The sequence below is a fragment of the Coregonus lavaretus genome, assembly GCF_964263955.1.
Source record: "Coregonus lavaretus genome assembly, chromosome: 3".
Lineage (NCBI taxonomy): Eukaryota > Metazoa > Chordata > Actinopteri > Salmoniformes > Salmonidae > Coregonus > Coregonus lavaretus.
In genome coordinates, this window is record NC_139990.1 from 1,695,902 (window position 1) to 1,723,327 (window position 27,426).

At 45.2% G+C, this 27,426-nt stretch overlaps 1 protein-coding gene across 2 annotated transcripts in view; it reads right to left on the reverse strand.

Annotated features, from left to right (window-relative positions):
* Positions 1–453: 453 nt before the first annotated feature.
* The window catches only part of LOC311125099 (focal adhesion kinase 1-like), a gene marked incomplete at its 5' end in the record, with an annotated part of 1,344,976 nt that continues 1,318,003 nt past the window's right edge, over positions 454–27,426 (reverse strand). Inside the window, 11 exons of one of the 2 annotated variants that reach the window (XM_084158370.1) lie at positions 454–1,394; positions 1,535–1,615; positions 1,776–1,931; positions 3,021–3,029; positions 8,064–8,167; positions 8,329–8,374; positions 9,327–9,389; positions 13,779–13,910; positions 15,126–15,263; positions 17,122–17,208; positions 20,472–20,583. In XM_084158370.1, the coding sequence (XP_084014496.1) occupies positions 1,176–1,394; positions 1,535–1,615; positions 1,776–1,931; positions 3,021–3,029; positions 8,064–8,167; positions 8,329–8,374; positions 9,327–9,389; positions 13,779–13,910; positions 15,126–15,263; positions 17,122–17,208; positions 20,472–20,583 (1,147 nt within the window). In that variant the 3' untranslated portion in view covers positions 454–1,175. The remainder of the gene's footprint in view (positions 1,395–1,534; positions 1,616–1,775; positions 1,932–3,020; positions 3,030–8,063; positions 8,168–8,328; positions 8,375–9,326; positions 9,390–13,778; positions 13,911–15,125; positions 15,264–17,121; positions 17,209–20,471; positions 20,584–27,426) is intronic. The other variant, XM_084158371.1, reaches the window with a different exon arrangement.

A 27,426-nucleotide genomic window follows, 5' to 3' on the forward strand; every position in this document is an offset into this window, starting at 1 on the left:
AGGGAGGGACTACCTGAAGTTGTCCAATAAGAGACGCTTGTTTTTGTTTTCCGTAGCTAATTGTTTTGCTACGGTGTGCACTAATGAATACGAACGACCCAAGTAATAAGGATCAAACCAAAAGAAGGTTTGTGTAACACCAGACTTGGTTTAAATATACAAAAACAGTTTCAGTGATATGGTAATGACTAGCAATGGGACAGGGGTTTTAACCGTAGAACTGCCAAACTATTGGATGATTCAAATCATTTGGCACATGATAGTTCATCTCCACGGTGGAACTTAAAAATGCGCTTCCCCCCCCTTACAATTATGAAAAGAACCCCCTCATAACATTTAAATCCCAGAAATGCTGAATGCTTAAAAATATATTTATTTGTATATTAACTATTAGTTAACTTAGAAAGTGGCATGTGACATTTGTGTTTAATAAAAAGAAATATAATTCATTTTGTGATATTTTATTATTCACTGTGCCGAGTCTGTGTCAGAGAATGCCAAAGAATACAAATGATGAGCATCCAAAACATAAATATGCTTTGATACTGTTGCACACCAAAGGTAATAGTGTTTAACACAGACATCCCAACCATTATGATCTCTCAGAAATAAAATGTTAATCAAATATAGCTTGTAGTTCTTCAATGGTTCAAATCTTCCAGTTGGAATTGTATTCTATTTCCAGATCTGTGATTATTGTCATCCACCTGGAAGAAGAAGACGTCTGATGATGTCAGCTGAAATTAATCTCTGGATAAAAAAATAAAAATAAAAAATCGGCACAACCGAGACGCAGCCACATCGAATAAAACAGAAGAGTTTGTATGTAACTGATCTCCAAACATCCTGGAGAGCAGTGACAGACAGAACAGAAGCCTATAAAACAGCTTTCAGGAAGGGTGTGGAACGGTACGATCGAATCGAGTGACCAATTCTGTCTCTGTCCTGTAGTGTCAGGAGCTCTGATCGAGGTACGAGCTGAGCCGTCTTGACTTGTGACTTATTGTGCAGTCTATGACTGCTATGGGAGCTGAAACCAACCAGCCCCATTTCCACAGCACCAGCCCCATTTCCACAGCACCAGCCCCATTTCCACAGCACCAGCCCCCTTTCCCTCTGTTATATCCCTCCCCTCAGAGGTCTTCCATGCCCAGGGAGCTAGGAGTCGGAGGGGGCTAGTGTGACCCCTGGGACTGGGCATGGATCATCTTGAGCCGGGCCTGGTCGATAACGTCCAGCAGGTTCTTGGCGTCGACGGCCAGGGCGTGTGCGGCCGTCAGCATCTGTTTCTTATAGTCCTGCTGCAGGCTGGTGAGGACGTACTGCTGGGCCAGCTTCATCTTGTTGATCAGCTCGGCCAGGTCAGAGTTCAACAGCTTCTGGGCCATCTCAATCTGCAGAGGAAGACACAGTCAGAAAACGTAAGAGAAATAAGCCAGTTAGTTTGTTGTCAGACACAATAAGACAACAGTCAGAGTATCAACACAGTCAGAGGCAATATGTTGACTTGTAATGAAGAGGAGTGGTTTCTCACCTCTCTGTGTGTGCTTGCAGGTAAAACTGGCATGGTGTCGTCCACTGTGGCCAATAGGGTTCTCAACGCTAGTCCCACTTCCTGTAAAAATAACCAGTATATCACTGTAATAGAAGCAAACAAAGCTACAACTGCTTACAAACCAGTATCAATTGACAATATCCTCGATCAGCATATAATGACCATGATGATTCAACAATAAATGATGTATTTTATCAGGATTGATTGAAGCCAGCCTTACCTTGACCATAGGGACGTATTCCTCTGGAGGGGCTGGCTGGATCTTACTGGACATCTCTATAACAGCCTTTACCAGACCCGTCACATTCTCATACACCTTGTCGTTGGAGCGGTCCAAGTTGGCCGTGGGGGGGGGGCTGATCTCCTGAGGCTGGATCTACACACCACAGAGATGGGGGTGAGTTGGTCCACATACAACAACTGAGGGAAGTGAATCTATCTCCTAGAAATCATTTTAGTTATTATATTTCTACAGTGAATCTATTATGATAAAATGTATGATTTTGCTGATCTTATGGAACCCCAACCCACTGAGTGTTGGTGGTCTAGAGAAAAGAATCCAGGTGATTTTGTGTGACTTGATTTTTTATGACTGCACAACCAGAACTGTCCCAGCTGTCCTCCCAGCTGTCCTCCCAGCTGCCTGTCCTATCCACTGGAACCACCAGGTGGTATATAGCTAAAAGGGGTTTCTTTCTGTAACCACTAGAAGACAGTAATTTATAGATTCATCATGTCGTTTACAGAGTGAACATTAGATGACAGTATTTGCCAGAATTACTGTAGCTCGATTCACAATTCATGTATGTAGAGCATACAATCTCTGAACATGGTTGTGAACGACGTGTGATAAATTGGACCCCAAAACACCAAATCAAACATGTAGACAAACACACACACCACGGTCCAAACAGGAGGCAGAGCCCAGTGGTGAGTCAGATTGTAAGTGATATACTATGATCTACTAGACTACAGTTAGTGATGGTAACTATGACAACACAACCATTCATACATCACACCATACCACAGGGAAGAGAGTCATCAATGAAGGCCCACATTTATCTGTTATTACTCCCACGAATTGATTTGACATCAGTACTATGACTGCCAAAATAACCATTACAGTCATTACTGAAATGACTGCCACTGAATACTAGGATGACTTGCTTTGGTTATGGCTTTCTTGCCAAGCTTTCAAGGTTGTAGAACATGAGCCTGAATGAAGTGGCCTCATCCGGAGTAGTCGCCTCCAGACACTGATCTATGGTATGTTCTAGTGGTTACAGTTAGGATTCAGGGAGAGTAAACTGATCTTAGACCTGTGCCTAAGGCCAATGCCACTATCCACTGGGCTAAGAAGGTTTGATGGTTTGATGACTCCCCTGTACAGTGGTAGAGAACGTGTTATTAGAGCGCTCCCTAGTGGTCAAATAGTGACAGTGACTAACACAAACAGACTTCTTACCCTCCAGGGCTAAAGGGCCACAACAGTAGGGTGAGGCAGAGAGACAAAACAAGGGAGCGCGATCAGGACGGAGGGACAGGAGGATGCAGGAGAAACAGCACAGAAGAGGGAGAAAGGATTAATACTGCAGAACCGAAGGCAAAAGACAACATGCAATGCATCAACACAATAGAAGCAGACAGGGCACACCGTTTTAAAACACTGCAACGGAAAATGAAAACTGGCTTTTCTTATTGGACAACTTCAGACAGTACCTCCCTGTTTCACTCCGTTTACTGACGGGAAGATCTAAAGGCCTGCACTATCGTATTTGGAGGTATTGCATTGCATGGTATTGTATGGTATTGTATGGTATTGTATTATATGGTATTGTATAGTATTGTATGGAATGGTATTGCATTGTATTGTATGGTATTGTATGGTATTGTATTATATGGTATTGTATAGTATTGTATGGAATGGTATTGCATTGTATTGTATGGTATTGTATTGCATGGTATTGTATAGTATTTCATGGAATGGTATTGTATGGTATTGTATTGTAATGTTTTGTATGGTATGGTATTGTATGGTATTGTATAGTATTGTATGGTATTGTATTATATGGTATTGTATGGTATTGTATTGCATTGTATTGTATGGTATTGTATTGCATGGTATTGTATAGTATTTCATGGAATGGTATTGTATGGTATTGTATTGTAATGTTTTGTATGGTATGGTATTGTATGGTATGGTATTGTATGGTATGGTATTGTATTGCATTGTATTGTATTGCATGGTATTGTATTGTATGGTATTGTATTGCATGGTATTGTATTGTATTGTATTGCATGGTATTGTATGGTATGGTATTGTATGGTATTGTATTGCATGGTATTGTATTGCATGGTATTGTATTGTATGGTATGGTATTGTATGGTATTGTATGGTAATGTATGGTATGGTAATGTATGGTATAGTATGGTATTGTATTGTATTGTATTGTATGGTAATGTATGGTAATGTATTGTTCATAATGTTAGCTTTCGCTGGGGGAACTGAGAAGTGAGTCTAAAACCGTTGGAACATGGCTTTAACTGGTGAGATCAAAGGAAGGTGAGAAGGGAGCTTTGGACTGGATTTGACTGGTTCTATCTTGTTAGGAACCACTTCTATCCTCCACTGTCTTAAAAGCCTTAGATTTTAACTGGGTTTTATTTTCAGAGCTAGAAGAAGAGGCCTCTAATGGTCTCCCTTCAAACTGCCTGCCTGGAAAGTTACGAGACAGAAAAAAACACACTCTTCGAAAACAGTCTTCATTTCACTGGCTCCTCTCTAAATGGACGGTTGTTGGTGTTGCATAACTATGGCTCAAAATGAAGCCCAGAAAGTGAAAGGTTTTCCCTGGGGCTTTTTCTGGGCCAGCTTATCGGCGTCTGTATGGGGCCTGTGTGGCGGAAAGGTTGCAACCCTGGCTATGTAGGGGTGGATGGTGGGGTCAGGCTGGGATGACCCTGGCTGTGTAGGGGTGGATGGTGGGGTCAGGCTGGGATGACCCTGGCTGTGTAGGGGTGGATGGTGGGGTCAGGCTGGGATGACCCTGGCTATGTAGGGGTGGATGGTGGGGTCAGGCTGGGATGACCCTGGCTGTGTAGGGGTGGATGGTGGGGTCAGGGTGGGATGACCCTGGCTGTGTAGGGGTGGATGGTGGGGTCAGGCTGGAATGACCCTGGCTGTGTAGGGGTGGATGGTGGGGTCAGGCTGGAATGACCCTGGCTGTGTAGGGGTGGATGGTGGGGTCAGGCTGGGATGACCCTGGCTGTGTAGGGGTGGATGGTGGGGTCAGGCTGGGATGACCCTGGCTGTGTAGGGGTGGATGGTGGGGTCAGGGTGGGATGACCCTGGCTGTGTAGGGGTGGATGGTGGGGTCAGGCTGGGATGACCCTGGCTGTGTAGGGGTGGATGGTGGGGTCAGGCTGGAATGACCCTGGCTGTGTAGGGGTGGATGGTGGGGTCAGGCTGGGATGACCCTGGCTGTGTAGGGGTGGATGGTGGGGTCAGGCTGGGATGACCCTGGCTGTGTAGGGGTGGATGGTGGGGTCAGGCTGGGATGACCCTGGCTGTGTAGGGGTGGATGGTGGGTTCAGGCTGGGATGATTTCCATCTAGCTCCCAACCCCCCCTGTCCACTCTGCGGCCAAACAACTGCTTATCCCAGGGAGGAAGTGGAGCGTATCCGATAGCTTTTATTTGTTTAGTTCCACATAAACTGAGAATGATGGAGGCAGTTTTTTTCCTGACAGTCATTGTATATTATATATTTCTATGGACAAGCATGATGCTGGGTATTTCCTGTATGTGTACATCATTGTGTTCTAAATACAGATAAGTGTATATATGTGTGACTTCTATAAGTGTGTATATCTATCCACATGACTTCTGTAAGAGTATACAGTGCCTTCGGAAAGTATTCAGACCCCTTGACTTTTCCCACATTTTGTTACATTACAGCCTTATTCTAAAATTGATTAAATTGTGTTTTTCCTCATCAATCTACACACAATACCCCATAATGACAAAGCAAAAACAGGTATTTAGAAATTTGCTAGAAGAAGTTTGGAACCACCAAGACTATTTCTGGAGCTGGCCGCCCGGCCAAACTGAGCAATCGGGGGAGAAGGGCCTTGGTCAGGGAGGTGACCAAGAACCCGATGGTCACTCTGACAAAGCTCTAGAGTTCCTCTGTTGAAATGGGAGAACCTCCCAGAAGGACAACCATCTCTACAGCATTCCACCAATCAAGCCTTTATGGTAGAGTGGCCAGACAGAAGCCACTGCTCAGTTAAAGGCACATGACAGCCCGCTTGGAGTTTGCCAAAAGGCATCTAAAGACTCTCAGACCATGAGAAACAAGATTATCTGGTCTGATGAAACCAAGATTGAACTCTTTGGCCTGAATGCCAAGCGTCACGTCTGGAGGAAACCTGGCACCATCCCTACAGTGAAGCATGGTGGTGGCAGCATCATGCTGTGGGGATGTTTTTCAGCGACAGAGACTGGGAGACTAGTCAGGATCGAGGCAAAGATGAACGGAGCAAAGTACAGAGAGATCCTTGATGATAACCTGCTCCAGAGCTCTCAGGACCGCAAACTGGGGCGAAGGTTCACCTTCCAACAGGACAACAACCCTAAGCACACAGCCAAGACAACGCAGGAGTGGCTTCAGGACAAGTTTCTAAATGTCCTTGAGTGGCCCAGCCAGAGCCCGGACTTAAACCTGATCGAACATCTCTGGAGAGACCTGAAAATAGCTGTTCAGCAACGCTTCCCATCCAACCTGATAGAGCTTGAGAGGATCTGCAGAGAAGAATTGGAGAAACTCCCCAAATACAGGTGTGCCAAGCTTGTAGCGTCATACCCAAGAAGACTTGAGGCTGGAATTGCTGTCAAAGGTGCTTCAACAAAGTACTGAGTAAAGGATCTGCATATTTATGTAAATTTAATATTTCAGTTTTTGCTTTGTCATTATGGGGTATTGTGTGTAGATTGATGAGGGAAAAAAACGATTTAATCAATTTTAGAATAAGGCTGTAACCTAACAAAATGTGGAAAAAGTAAACGGGTCTGAATACTTTCCGAAGGCACTGTATCTATCCACATGTCTTCAGTGTGTATATCTACATCTGTCCATGTGTCAGTACTATCTCTGTCAGAGATGGTTTTTGGGTTGGGATAGCCTTGCTCTGTACTGTCTGAGGCTTGGCTGATCTAGGAGCTCCGTTCCGTTCTGCTGACTAGCAGCAACTTTAACCGCCTGGGCTCCTTGTGAAGCAGGGTAAATACTGACAGGTTTTCAGAGCTTTTCCTGTCCAGATCCCCATCTGCTCTGAATCTGGCTATAGGTTTGAGTTCTCACAGCTCCTGAATAAACTGGGAGGACGTATTTCATGTTAAGAACTTAAAAATGGACCAGGTGATAGTCAGGTGAAAAATAGAAAGCATGCTTGAAACTGCAGCAGTAACCCACAGCAGCCAAAAGCACATGCATTGTCTCAATATTCAAGTAATGGTCTCTTTCTCATACAACGTCATAGTGATACTGCAGTAACTCCCCTGAGGATAGGGTTCAGCTTTTCCTGACCACTGACCTGATCAGGAGAAACTCTGGGCCCTGCTATTCCTAGACCATGTGACCTGACCAGGAGAAACTCTGGGCCCAGCTATTCCTAGACCATGTGACCTGACCAGGAGAAACTCTGGGCCCAGCTATTCCTAGACCATGTGACCTGACCAGGAGAAACTCTGGGCCCAGCTATTCCTAGACCATGTGACCTGACCAGGAGAAACTCTGGGCCCAGCTATTCCTAGACCATGTGACCTGACCAGGAGAAACTCTGGGCCCAGCTATTCCTAGACCATGTGACCTGACCAGGAGAAACTCTGGGCCCTGCCACTTCTTGTGTAGCCCTAGGTATGAGTCATGTAGCCTGGTTCCAGATCTATTCGTGCCGTCTTGATAGCACAAACAAATGTAGGACCAGGCTCAACCAAGCTGTGATGGTGACCCAGGAGTAAGACATTAAGACAGTGTTGTCTTGGTTCTGTGATGGTGACCCAGGAGTAAGACATTAAGACAGTGTTGTCTTTGGTGCTGTGATAGTGACCCAGGAGTAAGACATTAACACAGTGTTGTCTTGGTTCTGTGATGGTGACCCAGGAGTAAGACATTAACACAGTGTTGTCTTGGTTCTGTGATGGTGACCCAGGAGTAAGACATTAACACAGTGTTGTCTTGGTTCTGTGATAGTGACCCTGGAGTAAGACATTAAGCCAGTGTTGTCTTGGTTCTGTGATGGTGACCCAGGAGTAAGACATTAAGACAGTGTTGTCTTGGTTCTGTGATGGTGACCCAGGAGTAAGATATTAAGACAGTGTTGTCTTGGTTCTGTGATGGTGACCCAGGAGTAAGATATTAAGACAGTGTTGTCTTGGTTCTGTGATGGTGACCCTGGAGTAAGACATTAACACAGTGTTGTCTTTGGTGCTGTGAGTGTTTCTGTACCTTGACCCCCTCGTTGTAGCTGTCTACAGGGTTGAGGCTGGCCAGACTGCCCAGGTGGCTGGGGGCTCCAGGACGAGGAGGCTTCTTAGGAGGGGCCACATGCTCTGAGAGGAGAGAGAGAGAGAGGGAGGGAGGAGAGTTAATATTTGTGTGTGTGTGTGTGTGTCTGAGAGAGAAAGATCCATGAATACCAGAACACACAGAGTAGATACTCATGTTGCCATTCCAGTATGTGGAGTGACAGATGTGCTGCGGCCTGTGTTACCTGGTTTCCCCAGTCCCACTGGTTGGTATATGTGTTGGTTTCCTGTCTGAGGGGACAACAGAAACACAAACAAGTGATTAGAAAGGCACACTGGCACTTTTCTGACTGGCTGACCAACTGGCTGGCTGACTGACTGACTAACTGGCTGGCTGGCTGGCTGGCTGACTGACTGACCAACTGGCTGGCTGGCTGACTGGCTGACCAACTGGCTGGCTGGCTGACTGTGCTTTTCCAACAGCACTCTGGATTAGGGCTTCCCATGGGCCCAGTGTGTTTCAGTGTTATTGTGGGTACCCTGTGGCTAGCAGCACGACATATCTCAGACCCTCAGAGGCACCCAGCCAAGTACAAATCAGAGTTTCATTTCTCCAGCTCCTCTTCTCTCTTTATTTGAACACACTGGTGTTTTCCCTTTGCATTCCAATGTTTTCTCTTCTCAGAGCAGAGACCCACTCAGCCCATTTGAGTTCTGTAATTACTGTGTAAATGGGTCTGGTTGGTTTGTGGGTGTTCTATAGCTGACGCCTGTTTTTAAAGATTATCCAGCAGCAGGGAGAGATGATGGCATGAGAAACGCCTGACTGTTGCCACAGTTCAGTTCCCACCCTCCCTAGTCCCTCCATGTCAGCCTAGAGGGGCTGGTTCAGAGTGTCCAGCTACAACAGGGCTGTTCAACCCAAACACTTCTGGTTTTCATCCTCTCCTTCTAATCAGGGACTAATTCAGACCTGGGACACCAGGTGAGTGCAATTAACTACCAGGTAGAAAGAAAAACCAGAAGTGTTTGGGCCCTCCAGGGCCAGGATTGAACAGCCCTAAGGTAGTACATGCCCATATACTACTGAGGCCAGCGCTATAAAATTCGGACAAAATGTCTATTGTAATATGATTGAAATGGAAAACGTTATAAATACATTGGTTTATTGAAAAACAATATTTCCTGCTCCGTCCCTCTGGGGGTATGAACCTAAACAAACGGTGGGCCATGGGAAACTCACCGGCCCCTGGAGACTGCAGTCCTCCCGGTCAATGCTGCCCCGCGAGTTCCTGGATTCTGGCTTCTGACGAGAACACACAGCAGAGGGTCAGATAACTAGCTAGCCACAGCTGACCACCTCATAACCCCAACCTCAAAGATTAAAACCTATATTTATCAGTAAAACCACCGTTACAGTAGTTTTGAAATATAATACTATAAAGTCTGTTTCTTACAACATAAGATGAAATGACTGCCGATTTCTCACTAGTGTTTTGTTCCATGAGATAGAACTCACAATTCCGTTTGACACTGATCTGTTCTTTTGTCCTGCTGTGTTTACCCTCATTCTTCTTCTTTGAATGGTCCCTGCTACCAACAAACAATACCAAATCAACCAATCATCCATCCAGTACAATCTAAAATATATTTATGCCACCCTGACCAACCACACAGACAGTCCAGTGAGATAACTATTTGCATAGAAGGAATCCTCAGAGCTTCAGAAGCACCTTGTTGAGAGTTAAACATCTCTCCAGGTATCCAAGTACCAGCAGTACAAATCCACACAGAAAGCCACCAAGACAACCACCACCCCTTCCCAGCCATGATCTGTACCGGTTTTCCAAAGCAGGACTTGAAAAGGTGCATCTCTGAGCTCTGTGGAAAGCGTTGGTCCCATCAGCAGAGTGAGACAACAAACAGTCAGAAGTTTCTGCTGCTGGAGGAGGAAGGCTTAAACATGATCCCACAGCAGACTCCTCTTGCTCTGTGGCTGGCAGACCCCTCTCTCTCTCTCTCTTCATCTCTCTCTCTCTCTTCATCTCTCTCTCTCTCTCTCTCTCTCTCTCTCCCTCTCCCTCTCCCTCTCTCTCCCTCCCTCTCCCTCCCTCTCCCTCCCTCCCTCTCTCTCTCTCTCCCTCTCTCCCTCCCTCCCAGTTGACGCTCTCAATCCTTATTTGTGTACAGGAATACATAATCATATGAAACTTATCATCACAACCAAATATTTCACACAAATCACATAAATAAAGATAGATACTATCATTTAGACATTCACTAAGGTATACAAAGGAAGACCACGTCAGTGCCGTCGATTCCGTTGCCAGATCTGCCAAAAGGATCTTTATGATTCTGAGAACAGCATGAACACTGGCTGAGCTTTCCACCCATCTTCACCGCAATATCTGGCGGCCAAATTAAACCGGCAGCATTAATGATTGCTCTCCTTCTGAACCCTGGCTGGCCGGGACTGTGGAGAAACAGACGCAGACCGAAATATGTTCCACAGGAAAGCCTTCTGGGTGGGACAGGGCTGGCTGCTCCAATACCAGAACAGTTAAAGATCCCTTTAAATCCAGCCTATAAAACTCTTTTAAGTCCTGTGCAATTGTCTTGTTGGACACGACAACAACACAAAGATTTTCAAGGGCCACAAATTGTATCCTTTATCATTGTATTATTTCCACGAAGGTCATTTTCAATATATTGCTCAAACAATGTAGATGGCCTACTCTGGACATGGATCATATGATTGTATGAGTATTAAATATGAACTATAAAGCCGACAGCAGCTAGGTAGCACTGATGTCATCTTTAACCATTACATTTTACATTTTAGTCATTTAGCAGACGCTCTTATCCAGAGCGACTAACAGTTAGTGAATGCATACATGTTTTTTATTTTGTTTTTTCATACTGGCCCCCCGTGGGAAACGAACCCACATCCCTGCCGGCCAAACCCTCCCCTACCTTGGACGACGCTGGACCAATTGTGCGCCGCCCCATGGGTCTCCCGGTCGCGGCCGGCTGCAACAGAGACTGGACTCGAACCAGGATCTCTAGTGGCACAGCTAGCACTGCGATGCAGTGCCTTAGACCACTGCGCCACTAGGGAGTGGCACAGACTGATGATATTAACCATCACATAGAGAAGAGAGGAGGGTTCTAGAACGCTGGCTGATCCCTGCTTTTCCCTCAGGAGCTGAGTTTGTGGTCACAGGTCTGTGTCTGTCACATGCACGCACAGACACACCACCCACCTTCACAGCTTTGTTTTTCAAATGGAACCCCTTTCTCTCCACATCAAAGGGAGAGCATCACACTTCCCCCCTTATTTGACTGAATGAAAACAACAATGATCGGAATCTCCTCAGCTCAAGCATAGAAAAACAACCCCAGGAGGGGGGTGGGCTGAAGGTTGAGCTAGTACAGAAAACACTAGTGTGCGTGACACTGTAATCCAATCCAGATGTTTACTCCACTAAACAGTCACTGGCAGACTACTGATATGATGGTTCTGGGAGAGACTGACTGGATAACAGTTCATTTAATAAAAGAAAAGCAAACCCAAGTGTACTTACTATGACCGTGATATGTGGTTGTCTCACCCAGCTATCTTAAGATGAATGCCCTAATTGTAAGTTAGCATATTATTATTATTATTATTATTATTATATTATTATTATTAAGTTGCTCTGGATAAGATTTAATTTATCTCAAAACCCACACGGCTAAATGTGAAAAACCCAGTGATCATTGTCCCATAATATGTATACTAATTTTAGTTTAATTAAGGGACATTGAACAAAGGTTTTAACATGACATGTTCTACTCCGATTTAGCCACTGTCTCCTGTAATCCTGACCCTGCGTTGGCTCTAGAAAATGTATCCTCAATATTTCTTCCTCTGGCAGATGAACACGCCCCTTTGAAACAATTCAGAGTGACAGATCGCTCCGAAAGAAAACCTAAGGTTAGATCTATCTGTCATTCAGATGAGAAATCAGGCCTGGGCCAAAGCAATGAAAACTGACTCTGTAGTGGACTGGCAATCTTTCAGACATCTGAGAAACAGATGTACTATCTTGATTAAGAAAGCTATATCAAAATACTTTTTAAGCTACATCTTTGATCCTACATTTTTGAAAACAGTAAATGCACTGAAGAGTACAAATTCCTCTTCTTCCCTGCCTAAGCAAGTTCTGTCTGACTCTGGCATCATAACTGACAAGAATGGGATAAGTCATGCTTTTAATCATCATTTTATCTCGGCAGGCTTTTTATTTGAGAGAAACTGTGGTTTAATTGACCCTGTTCAGTCAATCGACTACTCTTCCCTCTGCCCGCCTCTAGCTGACTCGACAGTTAACCCGTCAACTTCTAGTGAATCTTTGTTTTCATTTCAACAATTTACTATCTGTGATGTGCTAGTTGCCTTGCTTAAGACTGATGTAAAAAAAAAATCCATGTGCTGATATGCTTGATCCATTTCTGCTGCAGCTCTCTGCCCCCCTGATTCCTGAATCATTAACCAATATTTTTAACCTGAGGATTATATCTGGTACTATCCCCAAGGTTTGGAAGGCGGCCCATGTACTCCGCCTCTAGGGGCAATTCAGAAAGCTGATTGAGGATCTTATTACTGATGAATGTGATTGTTTTTTATGACGTGTTTTTCTTTCTGATGTGTGTATTTTCTGTAATTCAGGGCTCATCTGTAAAAGACACCTTGGTCTCAGTATAACTCCCTGATAAAATACAGGTTAAAAAACATTAAGTTGACATTAAATCTTATGTAGAGAGAGTGTGTCTGGATCAAGTGATTGACAACGGGGGTAAATTGAGGTAGAGAGCATATGTTGCTGTTTAACAGGAGTTAGTGAGGTACAAACAGAGGATGAAAGGTGCTGTTGCTAATATACATCCTAATGGGGATCCAAATAACCAAAAGGTGAGATTGCGAGTGTATTAGCTGGTGTCTTAGCATGATAGCGAGAGGGAGCCAGTGTGGTGTAAAAGATGGAAGTAGCCAGATGGTACTGGGTGAATAAGGTGGATGAGAGGATGTTACCAGGAAGGTCTCCTTCTGCTCCAGCCAGCGCTGGTCCTCAACCTATCTATCTCTCCTTCTCTCTCTCCCTTTCTCTCAGGATGGTGTGTGTGTGTAGGTGGTGAATAAGGGTCCATTAAGGCATCTGCATACATAGCTTTGGTTTGCTCCTAGCAGAACTCGGCTAGGCGAAGTGAACGTCTGTGCTCGCTCGCATACTTAAAATACAGTCGCTTGAAATATTACAATTTGTCCCACTTGAGACGCCGTAGCAACAAGTACGCTTCTTCAAAATAGTCAGAATTAATTTAACATAACTCAAGAAATCTGTAATTCATTTTGACATTTTTGCAGAGGAGGTCTTAGTTGCGCAATTTTACATCTAACTAAGATGTTTGGTGCAGTATTTTGCAGGTGAAAAAATTTGCATGAAAACTAGTCTTCTGTTGCTGAATGACAACAAACATTTCATTTGACGAATCCCTACTGTTGACCAATCACTGACAAAGGGGCATAGACTTCAACTACCAAGCGCCAAAATGTTGGGCGCTCGAACAGCCCAAAAAACCCCTGCTGAAGACCAAAACTGAAAAGAAAAACGTCACAAACTGTTTAGACTGGGAAGCATACGGTAAGCTTTACCAGGAAGCACTCCTCCTGCTCCAACCAGCGCTGGTCCTCCTCCATCTGCTGCTGCTGTATCATCAGCCTCTCCTCCATCAGGTGGGGGGGCAGCGCCTGGCCCAGACCACGCATGTCCAACGCACCTCCGTCCTGAGAGAGGGAGAGAGAGGCAGAGAGGGATAGGGAGGTGGAGAGGGATAGGGAGGTAGAGAGGATAGAGAGGTAGAGAGGGATATGGAGGTAGAGAGGATAGGGAGGTAGAGAGGATAGGGAGGTAGAGAGCGATAGGGAGGTAGAGAGGATAGGGAGGTAGAGAGGGATAGGGAGGTAGAGAGGGATAGGGAGGTAGAGAGGGATAGGGAGGTAGAGAGGATAGGGAGGTAGAGGGGATAGGGAGGCAGAGAGGGATAGGGAGGTAGAGAGGGATAGGGAGGTAGAGAGGGATAGGGAGGTAGAGAGAGATAGGGAGGTAGAGAGGGATAGGGAGGTAGAGAGGGATAGGGAGGTAGAGAGGATAGGGAGGTAGAGGGGATAGGGAGGCAGAGAGGGATAGGGAGGTAGAGAGGATAGGGAGGTAGAGAGGATAGGGAGGTAGAGAGGATAGGGAGGTAGAGAGGATAGGGAGGTAGAGAGGGATAGGGAGGTAGAGAGGGATAGGGAGGTAGAGAGGGATAGGGAGGTAGAGAGGATAGGGAGGTAGAGAGGGATAGGGAGGTAGAGAGGGATAGGGAGGTAGAGAGGATAGGGAGGTAGAGAGGATAGGGAGGTAGAGAGGATAGGGAGGTAGAGAGGATAGAGAGGTAGAGAGGGATAGGGAGGTAGAGAGGGATAGGGAGGTAGAGAGGGATAGGGAGGTAGAGAGCGATAGGGAGGTAGAGAGGATAGAGAGGTAGAGAGGATAGGGAGGTAGAGAGGATAGAGAGGTAGAGAGGATAGGGAGGTAGAGAGGATAGGGAGGTAGAGAGGGATAGGGAGGTAGAGAGGATAGGGAGGTAGAGAGGGATAGGGAGGTAGAGCGGGATAGGGAGGTAGAGAGGATAGGGAGGTAGAGAGGATAGGGAGGTAGAGAGGATAGGGAGGTAGAGAGGGATAGGGAGGTAGAGCGGGATTGGGAGGTAGAGAGGATAGGGAGGTAGAGAGGATAGGGAGGTAGAGAGGATAGGGAGGTAGAGAGGGATAGGGAGGTAGAGAGGATAGGGAGGTAGAGAGGATAGTGCATTAGTATTAAGCCTAATCTGTGATTGCTAGAGATGTACCAAGCTCAGACAATAGCTGATGAAATTCAGCAATTTCGCCTGTATACAATTGGCAGAACCACATAGTAAAGAGAGCATGCATGTATATTTGTGTGGAGCTCTCTCTCACCTCCATGTTGGGGGACCACATGGGGACGTCTCCTGGTCGGTGGTGGTTCCAGGCCTCCTGAAGGTCCAGAACACCGGCCTGGGGAGAGTACCCTCCACTGAGCATAGCGGGCATGCCGTGGGGGCCAGGGTACCCAACCTGGATATGGTAGGACAGACGACAGGTGAAAAGCCCATTTTGTTTGGAGAGAGGATTGTGATGACACAAAAGTATTGTCTGTGAGGCAAGGCTGTTCATCATATAGTATAGGCCCCAGTTAGCATTTCAGGGTACAGAGAAACACTTAGCTTTCAATATAACGCAATAACTCATTATATATCCCCCAGACACAAAGACCTCAGGGACTTAATGTATATCTGAGCCTATATGTGACATGTCACCATTAGCACTGGCTGATAAACATCCTCAAAATAACTGACCTGAAAATAAAATACTATAACCTTTAAATATGTATACCGGCACACAGAACGCCTTTTAAGGCGATAACGTAGTCGAGAGCGATAACAACAGAATCTGAGAGAGTGGATTTTTCTGCAGATGGAATCTGCCTTAAGTCAACAATGCCAGCAGTTTGAAAAAGCGCTACAGGAAATGCCTGCTGTCAGCAATGTTTTATGGGGAGCTGAAGTGCTGTAAAATAACTTAGTTTGAGGAGATATTTCTCATTCTCACTGCATTCACTATTTCAGCTCAGCTGCCATGGGAAGCCAGAGAGGTGGCAACCAAGGCACATCACCAACAATTCTCTGTTGGCTTCGAGCACCCTTTCACCGTTTTACGCAAGAAGATGAAGCTGATCACGTTCTCGCCCTCTACACATCAATCCACTACAGTAGCAAGAACTGCCAAGTAGCTAGAATAAATCAGTAAAAACAGCTCCATTTAAATACAGTTACTAAACCAGTATTGTCAGTACCTTATTATCAATATAAATGGGAATGGTTCAGATTTCTAATGGTAACGGTATAAAGTAATAGTAATAGCACAGATATAGAATCAATATAAGACAATTGGAACATAGGAACCCCATTCAAATTATATTGGTAATACACAGTAGCTGTGGAAAAAGTGTGTTAGTATAGTACAGTATAGTAGTATAGTAGTATTGTATAGCATAATAGTATAGTACAGTAGTATAGTATAGTACAGTACTATAGTAGTATATTATAGTACAGTCATATAGTATAGTACAGTAGTATATTATAGTACAGTAGTACAGTAGTACAGTAGTATAGTATAGTGCAGTAGTATAGTACAGTAGTATAGTATAGTGCAGTAGTATAGTATAGTCGTATAATACAGTAGTATAGTACAGTACAGTAGTACAGTACAGTAGTATAGTATAGTACAGTAGTATAGTATAGTAGTATAGTACATTAGTATAGTATAGTGTATTAGTATAGTATAGTACAGTAGTATAGTGCAGTAGTATAGTATAGTGCAGTAGTACAGTAGTATAGTATAGTATAGTGTATTAGTATAGTATGGTACAGTAGTATAGTACAGTAGTATAGTATAGTGCAGTAGTATAGTATAGTCGTATAATACAGTAGTATAGTACAGTACAGTAGTACAGTACAGTAGTATAGTATAGTGCAGTAGTATAGTATAGTAGTATAGTACATTAGTATAGTATAGTATAGTGTATTAGTATAGTATAGTACAGTAGTATAGTGCAGTAGTATAGTATAGTGCAGTAGTGTAGTATAGTAGTATAGTAGTATATTATAGTATAGTTCAGTAGTATAGTACAGTAGTATAGTATAGTACAGTAGGATGGTATAGTACAGTAGTATAGCATATTAGTATAGTACAGTAGTATTGTATAGTACAGTATAGTACAGTAGTATAGTATAGTACAGTTGTATAGTACAGTAATATATTATAGTATAGTACAGTAGTATAGTATAGCATATTAGTATAGTATGGTATAGCACAGTAGTATAGTATAGTACAGTAGTATAGTACAGTGCAGCAGTATAGTATAGCGCAGTACCTGGTAATGGTTGAGCTGTCCAGCATGCTGAGGGCTGGGGTAGAATCCTTCACTAGACCGAGGACTGGGGTAACCAGGTCTGCTGGGCTGCTCAGAGGTGGGGTGACAGAGATCATGCAGTAAGCATACTGAAGTACACATTGGATAGATAGACTTTCTACAGTGTGTGATCCCCATCTATCGGACAGGGAGCACAGTTCCAAAAATGAGAGTCATTGTATCTATCTACCTACAGATATTTAAGGGACACCTCAGAAATGTTTACACTATAACCCCAGTCTTAATCGACTTTTAGATGCAAAGCACCAAGCTATCCTTTCTAGAAATTTTGTACACAATGGCATGCTTGACATGTATCTAGATTCCAACCACATGATGGCGCTGTATCCCATATCCAGAGATAAAAATCAGATAAGAAAACGTTATTATTCTTAGATGAGGATATTATTCATGGAGAATATACAATCATTACACATAAAAAAACACAGACGTTGAATCCCACAAACTAGTAACTAAACCAACTAAACTAACGAAACTATTAAAAACAAAAAATGTAAGTTTTAAGTGAGTACGCATTGTTCTGAAGCCGAAAAAGAAAGGAGCACCACAATGCCTACTCCACCCATGCTCTACCAAGGGTTTCCAGCACACAGCATTGACCTACTACAATAGCTATGTTGGTCTATTGTATACCGAACTAAAATATAGATGCAACATGCAACAATTTCAAAGATTTTACTGAGTTACAGTTCATAGAAGGAAATCAGTCAATTGAAATAAATAAATTAGGCCCTAATCTATGAATTTCACATGACTGGGCAGGGGCACAGCCATGGGTGGGCCTGGGAGGGCATAAGCCCACCCATTTGGGAGCCAGGACCACCCACTGGGGAGCCAGGCCCAGCCAATCAGAATAAGTTTGTCCCCCACAAAAGGGCTTTATTACAGACAGAAATACTCCTCGGCACCCCCCTCCCCCTCCTCAGACGATCCCACAGGTGAAGAAGCTGGATGTGGAGGTCCTGGGCTGGCGTGATTACACGTGGTCTGCGGTTGTGAGGTCGGTTGGATGTACTGCCAAATTCGGATGTACTGCCAAATTCTCTAAAGCGACGTTTATGGTAGAGAAATGAACATTACATTCTCTGGCAACAGCTCTGGGGGACATTCCTGCAGTCAGCATACCAATTGCACACTTCCTCAAAACTTGAGACATCTGTGGCATTGTGTTGTCTGACAAAACTGCACATTTAAAAGTGGCCTTTTATTGTCCCCAGCACAAGGTGCCCCCGTGTAATGATCATGCTGTTTAATCAGCTTTTTGATAAGCCACACCTGTCAAGTGGATGGATTATCTTGGCAAAGGAGAAATACTCACTAAAAGGGATGTAAACTAATTTGTGCACAATAAATAAGGTTTCTGTGTGTATGGAATATTTCTGGGATATTTTACTTCACCTCATGAAGCATGGGACCAACACTTTACATGTTGCATTGATCTTTTTGTTCAGTATACTTCCAACAATGTGTATGCAGGTTGCTTAGGATTCAAACCTTCTCAAACAGCGTAATTCAAATTCATATAGAGGAGGTGCTCCCACAATAATGTGTTTTGTACCGCATACAAGTTAAAGTATTGGATTCTTCACACACCACAATAATCCCATTTCATTACCTTTTCAAGCTTTTTTTAATTATATGAAAGCAAGCTTTGCTTTTATACTTACAATACCATCATGCTTGATTTGAGTGAGCAGATTTCTTTGTAGTAATATGGTGCCTGCCTGTATTTCATTAAACTTTTATTTTAGCAATACATGTCAGTAGCTAGGTTTCCATCCAATTTGCGACAGATTTTCATGTGAATATTCTAAAATTGTCATATTCCCACCAGAGATGTGTTTCCATCAAATGTATTTATTGTGGATAGAAGTCTGTGCATGATGATGCACTGCCCATAAAAATAAGGTTTGCGGTTAAATTCCCATGTAACGAATGACAAATACAAGTTAAATGGGTTTCCATCACATTTTCAACTCTACTGACTGTTGTGTTATATATAGCAAATGTGCCCACTCTGGTAGGTCGAGAGCCATAAGTTTTTTGAAACACGACCCCGCCAAGCCGCACTGCTTCTTGACACACTGCTCGCTTAACCCGGAAGCCAGCTGCACCAATGTGTCGGAGGAAACACCGTACAACTGGCGACCGAAGTCAGCTTGCAGGCACCCGGCCCGCCACAAGGAGTCGCTAGAGCGCGATGGGACAAGGACATCCCGGCCGGCCAAACCCTCCCCTAATCCTGACGACGCTGGGCCAATTGTGCACCGCCTCAAGGTCTCCCGGTCGCGGCCGGCTGTGACACAGCCTGGGATTGACCCTGGGTCTGTAGTGATGCCTCTAGAGCTGCGATGCAGTGCCTTAGACCGCTGCGCCACTCGGGAGGCCCATTATTCTTATTTGTTCAACGGCAGACACATCGAGCATCATGTCACCAGAATAAGACCCTTGATATTTATTGGAAAGGAGCATCAAGCTCATCATCGTGCACTTTCACCACCCTGTGAAGTTCATCATAACTCATTTAATCTGAAGCCTAATAAACTGCATGCTTTCTCGAGTCGTAGTGGGAGGACCGTTTCCACCGCAATTTCTCGCATAATTAATTTTACAGACACAAAAAGATTCCACCATGTTGGACGAACAAATTGTCTGTTCGCGTTTATAAAATTGTACCGGCATATCCTGTGTCTATCAGCCCGGTACTGACTTTTTTCATGTGTCAGGTAATTCATCCTTTTAAAGAGGAGAGGGGGTGATTATCAACAGCTGCTTTACATTAAGCACATACCAGTTCCTGTAAGTGACTCTCAAAGTACTGAATAAGTTGGCTGAGTGAGCATTTGGAACAAAATCACCCCCCCTTCCCCAAAATAAAAAATCTGGGGGAGTCCCCCCAGACCCCCCTCCAGGTTTTTACTTGTTGATGGCTACTTCCCACTAAGTCAGTACCGGGCTGATAGACACAGGATATGCCGGTAGAATTTTATAAATGCGAACAGACAATTTGTTCGTCCAACATGGTGGAATCTTTTTGTGTCTGTAAAATTAATTATGCGAGAAATTGCGGTGGAAACGGTCCTCCCACTACGTCTTTTTTTGATCCTGTCCGGAAGTATTCTTTTGGGGGGACTTTTTTTGGTGCGGTCCAGACCAGCCTTGATTTCAACGTCCACAAACAGGACTCCCTAAAAACACGCCACTTTGATACAAGTGACTTTCCGTAGCAGGTTAGGAGAGCATTTTCTAAACTTACTTTGGGGGGGGGGGGGGGGTGTTAGGATTCTTACTTTAGGGGGGGCCTCGTCAGAACCCCCTGAGTCCCAGGACACAGTGACCTGACGTCTCATCTCCATCCTCAGTCTCTCCTCCTGCTGGGCCTTCTCCTCCTCCAGGATAGTACTAGAGGGAACACACACACACAACTGCTTAGCATACAGTTATCACACAGACACAACAGCTTAGCATACAGTTATCACACACAGACACAACAGCTTAGCATACAGTTATCACACACAGACACAACAGCTTAGCATACAGTTATCACACACAGACACAACAGCTTAGCATACAGTTATCACACACAGACACAACAGCTTAGCATACAGTTATCACATACAGACACAACAGCTTAGCATACAGTTATCACACACAGACACAACAGCTTAGCATACAGTTATCACACACATACACAACAGCTTAGCATAGAGTTATCGCACACAGACACAACAGCTTAGCATACAGTTATCACACACAGACACAACAGCTTAGCATACAGTTATCACACACATACACAACAGCTTAGCATAGAGTTATCACACAGACACAACAGCTTAGCATACAGTTATCACACACAGACACAACAGCTTAGCATAGAGTTATCACACACAGACACAACAGCTTAGCATACAGTTATCACACACAGACAACAGCTTAGCATACCGTTATCACACAGACACAACAGCTTAGCATACAGTTATCACACAGACACAACAGCTTAGCATACAGTTATCACACACACAACAGCTTAGCATACAGTTATCACACACAGACACAACAGCTTAGCATACAGTTATCACACACAGACACAACAGCTTAGCATACAGTTATCACACACAGACACAACAGCTTAGCATACAGTTATCACACACAGACACAACAGCTTAGCATACAGTTATCACACACAGACACAACAGCTTAGCATACAGTTATCACACACAGACACAACAGCTTAGCATACCGTTATCACACAGACACAACAGCTTAGCATACAGTTATCACACAGACACAACAGCTTAGCATACCGTTATCACACACAGACACAACAGCTTAGCATACATTTATCACACACAGACACAACAGCTTAGCATACAGTTATCACACACAGACACAACAGCTTAGCATACAGTTATCACACACAGACACAACAGCTTAGCATACAGTTATCACACACAGACACAACAGCTTAGCATACAGTTATCACACACAGACACAACAGCTTAGCATACAGTTATCACACACAGACACAACAGCTTAGCATACAGTTATCACACACAGACACAACAGCTTAGCATACAGTTATCACACACAGACACAACAGCTTAGCATACAGTTATCACACACAGACACAACAGCTTAGCATACAGTTATCACACACAGACACAACAGCTTAGCATAGAGTTATCACACAGACACAACAGCTTAGCATACAGTTATCACACACACAACAGCTTAGCATACAGTTATCACACACAGACACAACAGCTTAGCATAGAGTTATCACACAGACACAACAGCTTAGCATACAGTTATCACACACAGACACAACAGCTTAGCATAGAGTTATCACACAGACACAACAGCTTAGCATACCGTTATCACACACAGACACAACAGCTTAGCATACCGTTATCACACAGACACAACAGCTTAGCATACAGTTATCACACACAGACACAACAGCTTAGCATACCGTTATCACACAGACTGGGACACAGTAGAGTGGGTTGCAACACAATTAACATTCACAAAACACTTTAAATATAATGTTCTTAGTTATCACAGACCACCTCAGATGTAATAGGAGACAAATATGTTATCCATTATCCATATATATTACCAAATATGTTATCCATTATCCATATCTATTACCAAATATGTTATCCATATCTATTACCAAGTTCAATCATCCTCATCCACCAGAAACGTGAACGTCCAATTTACCTTTCAGGAAAACACTCATCCCCCAAGTGTATGCCTCAGAGCCCATGTGCATCCAAACACACCACAACACGGATGAACCACCAGCTCCTTGGTCACATCCGCAGCCTGCAGCAGTGTGTGTGAAAGTCCTGTACTGTTTCACTAAACTCTCTTTTATCAGAGCCAACAGCTCCAGCTCACCCCCTCCATCTCCTTCCTCCCTCTGCCATGGGTAGCCTGTTGTGGTTGGCCCCCGGCCAGTCAGTCTATCAGCCAGCCTACCACTGGACTGGACTGACTGGGAAGTATGATGCTGTGGAACTAACTACCAGGGTTGTGTTCACTAGAGCACACCGTAGCAAAACTTCTCAAAGGAATGCAAAAAACATTGTTTCTTATTGGACAAGTTCAGGTAGTCCCATCCCTGTTTCACCCCGTTTTCTTCTGTTTGGTGCCAAATGAATGCGACCCAGGGCTTGGCTAGAGGAGAGGCGACTGTATGAAAGTGTGGGGGGAATCCCTCCTACCTTGTGTTTCCTTTCTCTCCCTGTATGGGCTAGAGACAATAAGCAGTTCACACTCTGTACCCAAGAGCTCCAAATGGAGCAAGACCAGCCACGCTCATGATAGCACCTGACGCACACACACCACACACCTTCCTATAGTAATAGGAACACTATCACCCAAACCATGCAGCAAAGACCTTTGATAGACAACCAACCACACACCCTCTATACACACCCGCTCCCTCTATACACACCCTCTATACACACCCTCTCCCTCTATACACACCCTCTATACACACCCTCTCCCTCTATACACACCCTCTATACACACCCTCTCCCTCTATACACACCCTCTCCCTCTATACACACCCTCTCCCTCTATACACACCCTCTCCCTCTATACACACCCTCTCCCTCTATACACACCCTCTATACACACCCTCTCCCTCTATACACACCCTCTATACACACCCTCTCCCTCTATACACACCCTCTCCCTCTATACACACCCTCTATACACACCCTCTCCCTCTATACACACCCTCTATACACACCCTCTCCCTCTATACACACCCTCTATACACACCCTCTCCCTCTATACACACCCTCTATACACACCCTATCCCTCTATACACACATTTTTTTTACATTTTACATTTTAGTCATTTAGCAGACGCTCTTATCCAGAGCGACTTACAGTTAGTGAATACATTTTTTTTTTTTATACTGGCCCCCCGTGGGAATCGAACCCACAACCCTGGCATTGCAAATGCCATGCTCTATCAACTGAGCTACATCCCTGCCGGCCATTCCCTCCCCTACCCTGGACGACGCTGGGCCAATTGTGCGCCGCCCATGGGTCTCCCGGTCACGGCCGGCTGCGACAGAGCCTGGATTCGAACCAGGATCTCTAGTGGCACAGTTAGCACTGCGATGCAGTGCCTTAGACCACTGCGCCACTCAGGAGACACACACAGACACAACCCTTTATAGACACCCTCTCCCTCTATACACACCCTCTCCCTTTATAGACACCCTCTCCCTTTATAGACACCCTCTCCCTATCCCTCTATACACACCCCCCATACACACCCTCTCCCTCTACACACACCCTCTCCCTCTAGACACACCCTCTCCCTCTAGACACACCTTATATCTCTATACACACCCTCTCCCTCTATGCACACCCTCTCCCTCTATACACACCCTCTATACACACCCTCTCCCTCTATACACACCCTCTCACTCTATACACACCCTCTATACACACCCTCTCCCACTATGCACACCCTCTCCCTCTATACACACCCTCTCCCTCTATACACACCCTCTATGCACCCCCTCTCCCTCTATACACACCCTCTCCCTCTATACACACCCTCTATACACACCCTCTCCCTCTATACACACCACACTCATGATAACACCTGACGCACACACACCACACACCTTCCTATAGTAATAGGAACACTATCACCCAAACCATGCAGCAAAGACCTTTGATAGACAACCAACCACACACCCTCTCCCTCTATACACACCCTCTATACACACCCTCTCCCTCTATACACACCCTCTATGCACACCCTCTCCCTCTATACACACCCTCTCCCTCTATACACACCCTCTCCCTCTATACACACCCTCTCCCTCTATACACACCCTCTATACACACCCTCTCCCTCTATACACACCCTCTCCCTCTATACACACCCTCTCCCTCTATACACATCCTCTATACACACCCTCTCCCTCTATACACACCACTCCCTCTATACACACCCTCTATACACACCCTCTATACACACCCTCTCCCTCTATACACACCCTCTATACACACCCTCTCCCTCTATACACACCCTCTCCCTCTAGACACACCCTTTCTATCTCTACACACACCCTCTATACACACCCTCTCCCCTCCCTCTCCCTCTATACACACCCTCTATACACACCCTCTCCCTCTACACACACCCTCTCCCTCTAGACACACCCTCTCCCTCTAGACACACCCTCTCCCTCTAGACACACCCTTTCTATCTCTACACACACCCTCTCCCCTCCCTCTCCCTCTATACACAACCTCTCCCTTTATAGACACCCTCTCCCTCTATACACACCCTCTCCCTTTATAGACACCCTCTCCCTCTATACACACCCTCTCCCTTTATAGACACCCTCTCCCTCTATACACACCCTCTCCCTTTATAGACACCCTCTCCCTATCCCTCTATACACACCCCCCATACACACCCTCTCCCTCTACACACACCCTCTCCCTCTAGACACACCCTCTCCCTCTAGACACACCTTATATCTCTATACACACCCTCTCCCTCTATACACACCCTCTCCCTCTATACACACCCTCTCCCTCTATACACACTCTCTCCCTCGATACACACTCTCTCCCTCGATACACACTCTCTCCCTCTAGACACACCCTCTCCCTCTTTACACACCTTCTATCTCTATACACACCCTCTCCCTCTATACACACCCTCTCCCTCTATACACACCCTCTCCCTCTATACACACCCTCTCCCTCTATACACACCACTCCCTCTATACACACCCTCCATACATACCTTCTATACACACCCTCTCCCTTTATAGACACCCTCTTCCTCTCCCTCCATACACACCCTCTCCCTCTATACACACCCTCTCCCTCCATACACACCTTCTATACACACCCTCTCCCTTTATAGACACCCTCTTCCTCTCCCTCTATACACACCCTCTCCCTCTATACACACCCTCTCCCTCCATACACACCTTCTATACACACCCTCTCCCTTTATAGACACCCTTTTCCTCTCCCTCTATACACACCCTCTCCCTCTATACACACCCTCTATACACACCCTCTCCCTCTATACACTCCCTCTATACACACCCTCTCCCTCTATACACACCCTCTATACACACCCTCTCCCTCTATACACACCCTCTCCCTCTATACACACCCTCTATACACTTCCTCTATACACACCCTCTCCCTCTATACACACCCTCACCCTCTATACACACCCTCTCCCTCTATACACACCTTCTATACACACCCTCACCCTCTATACACACCCTCTCCCTCTATACACACCCTCTCCATCTATACACACCCTCTCCATCTATACACTCCCTCTATACACCCCCTCTCCCTCTATACACACCCTCTATACACACCCTCTCCCTCTATACACACCCTCTATACACACCCTCTCCCTCTATACACACCCTCTCCCTCTATACACACCCTCTATACACTTCCTCTATACACACCCTCTATACACACCCTCTCCCTCTATACACTCCCTCTATACACACCCTCTCCCTCTATACACTCCCTCTATACACACCCTCTATACACACCCTCTATACACACCCTCTATACACACCCTCTCCCTCTATACACACCCTCTATACACTTCCTCTATACACACCCTCTCCCTCTATACATACCCTCACCCTCTATACACACCCTCTCCCTCTATACACACCCTCTATACACACCCTCACCCTCTATACACACCCTCTCCCTCTATACACACCCTCTCCCTCTATACACACCCTCTCCATCTATACACTCCCTCTATACAACCCCTCTCCCTCTATACACACCCTCTCCCTCTATACACTCCCTCTATACACACCCTCTCCCTCTATACACTCCTCTATACACACCCTCTACCTCTATACACACCCTCTATACACTTCCTCTATACACACCCTCTCCCTCTATACATACCCTCACCCTCTATACACACCCTCTCCCTCTATACACACCCTCTATACACACCCTCACCCTCTATACACACCCTCTCCCTCTATACACACCCTCTCCATATATACACACCCTCTCCATATATACACACCCTCTCCATCTATACACTCCCTCTATACACCCCCTCTCCCTCTATACACACCCTCTATACACACCCTCTCCCTCTATACACACCCTCTCCCTCTATACACACCCTCTCCCTCTATACACACCCTCTATACACTTCCTCTATACACACCCTCTCCCTCTATACACACCCTCTATACACACCCTCTCCCTCTATACACACCCTCTATACACACCCTCTATACACACCCTTACCCTCTATACACACCCTCTCCCTCTATACACACCCTCTCCCTCTATACACCCCCTCTCCCTCTATACACACCCTCTATACACCCCCTCTCCCTCTATACACACCCTCTATACACACCCTCTCCCTCTATACACACCCTCTCCCTCTATACACACCCTCTCCCTCTATACACTCCCTCTATACACACCCTCTCCCTTTATACACACCCTCTCCTTCTCTTCTCCCAGAACATACCCACTGCTCAGCATAGGCCTATGGACATGGGTCTGTGTTGAATATGGGTCCAGTGGGATGGGAACTATTATCTAGTAGGGACACATGAGTCACACAGCCCAGTCGGTCTAAAGTTAACAGAAAAGAGAATGGCTCATATCCTCTAGGGCTTTATCTATGGACAGACAGACAGACAGACAGACAGACAGACAGGTTCTCAC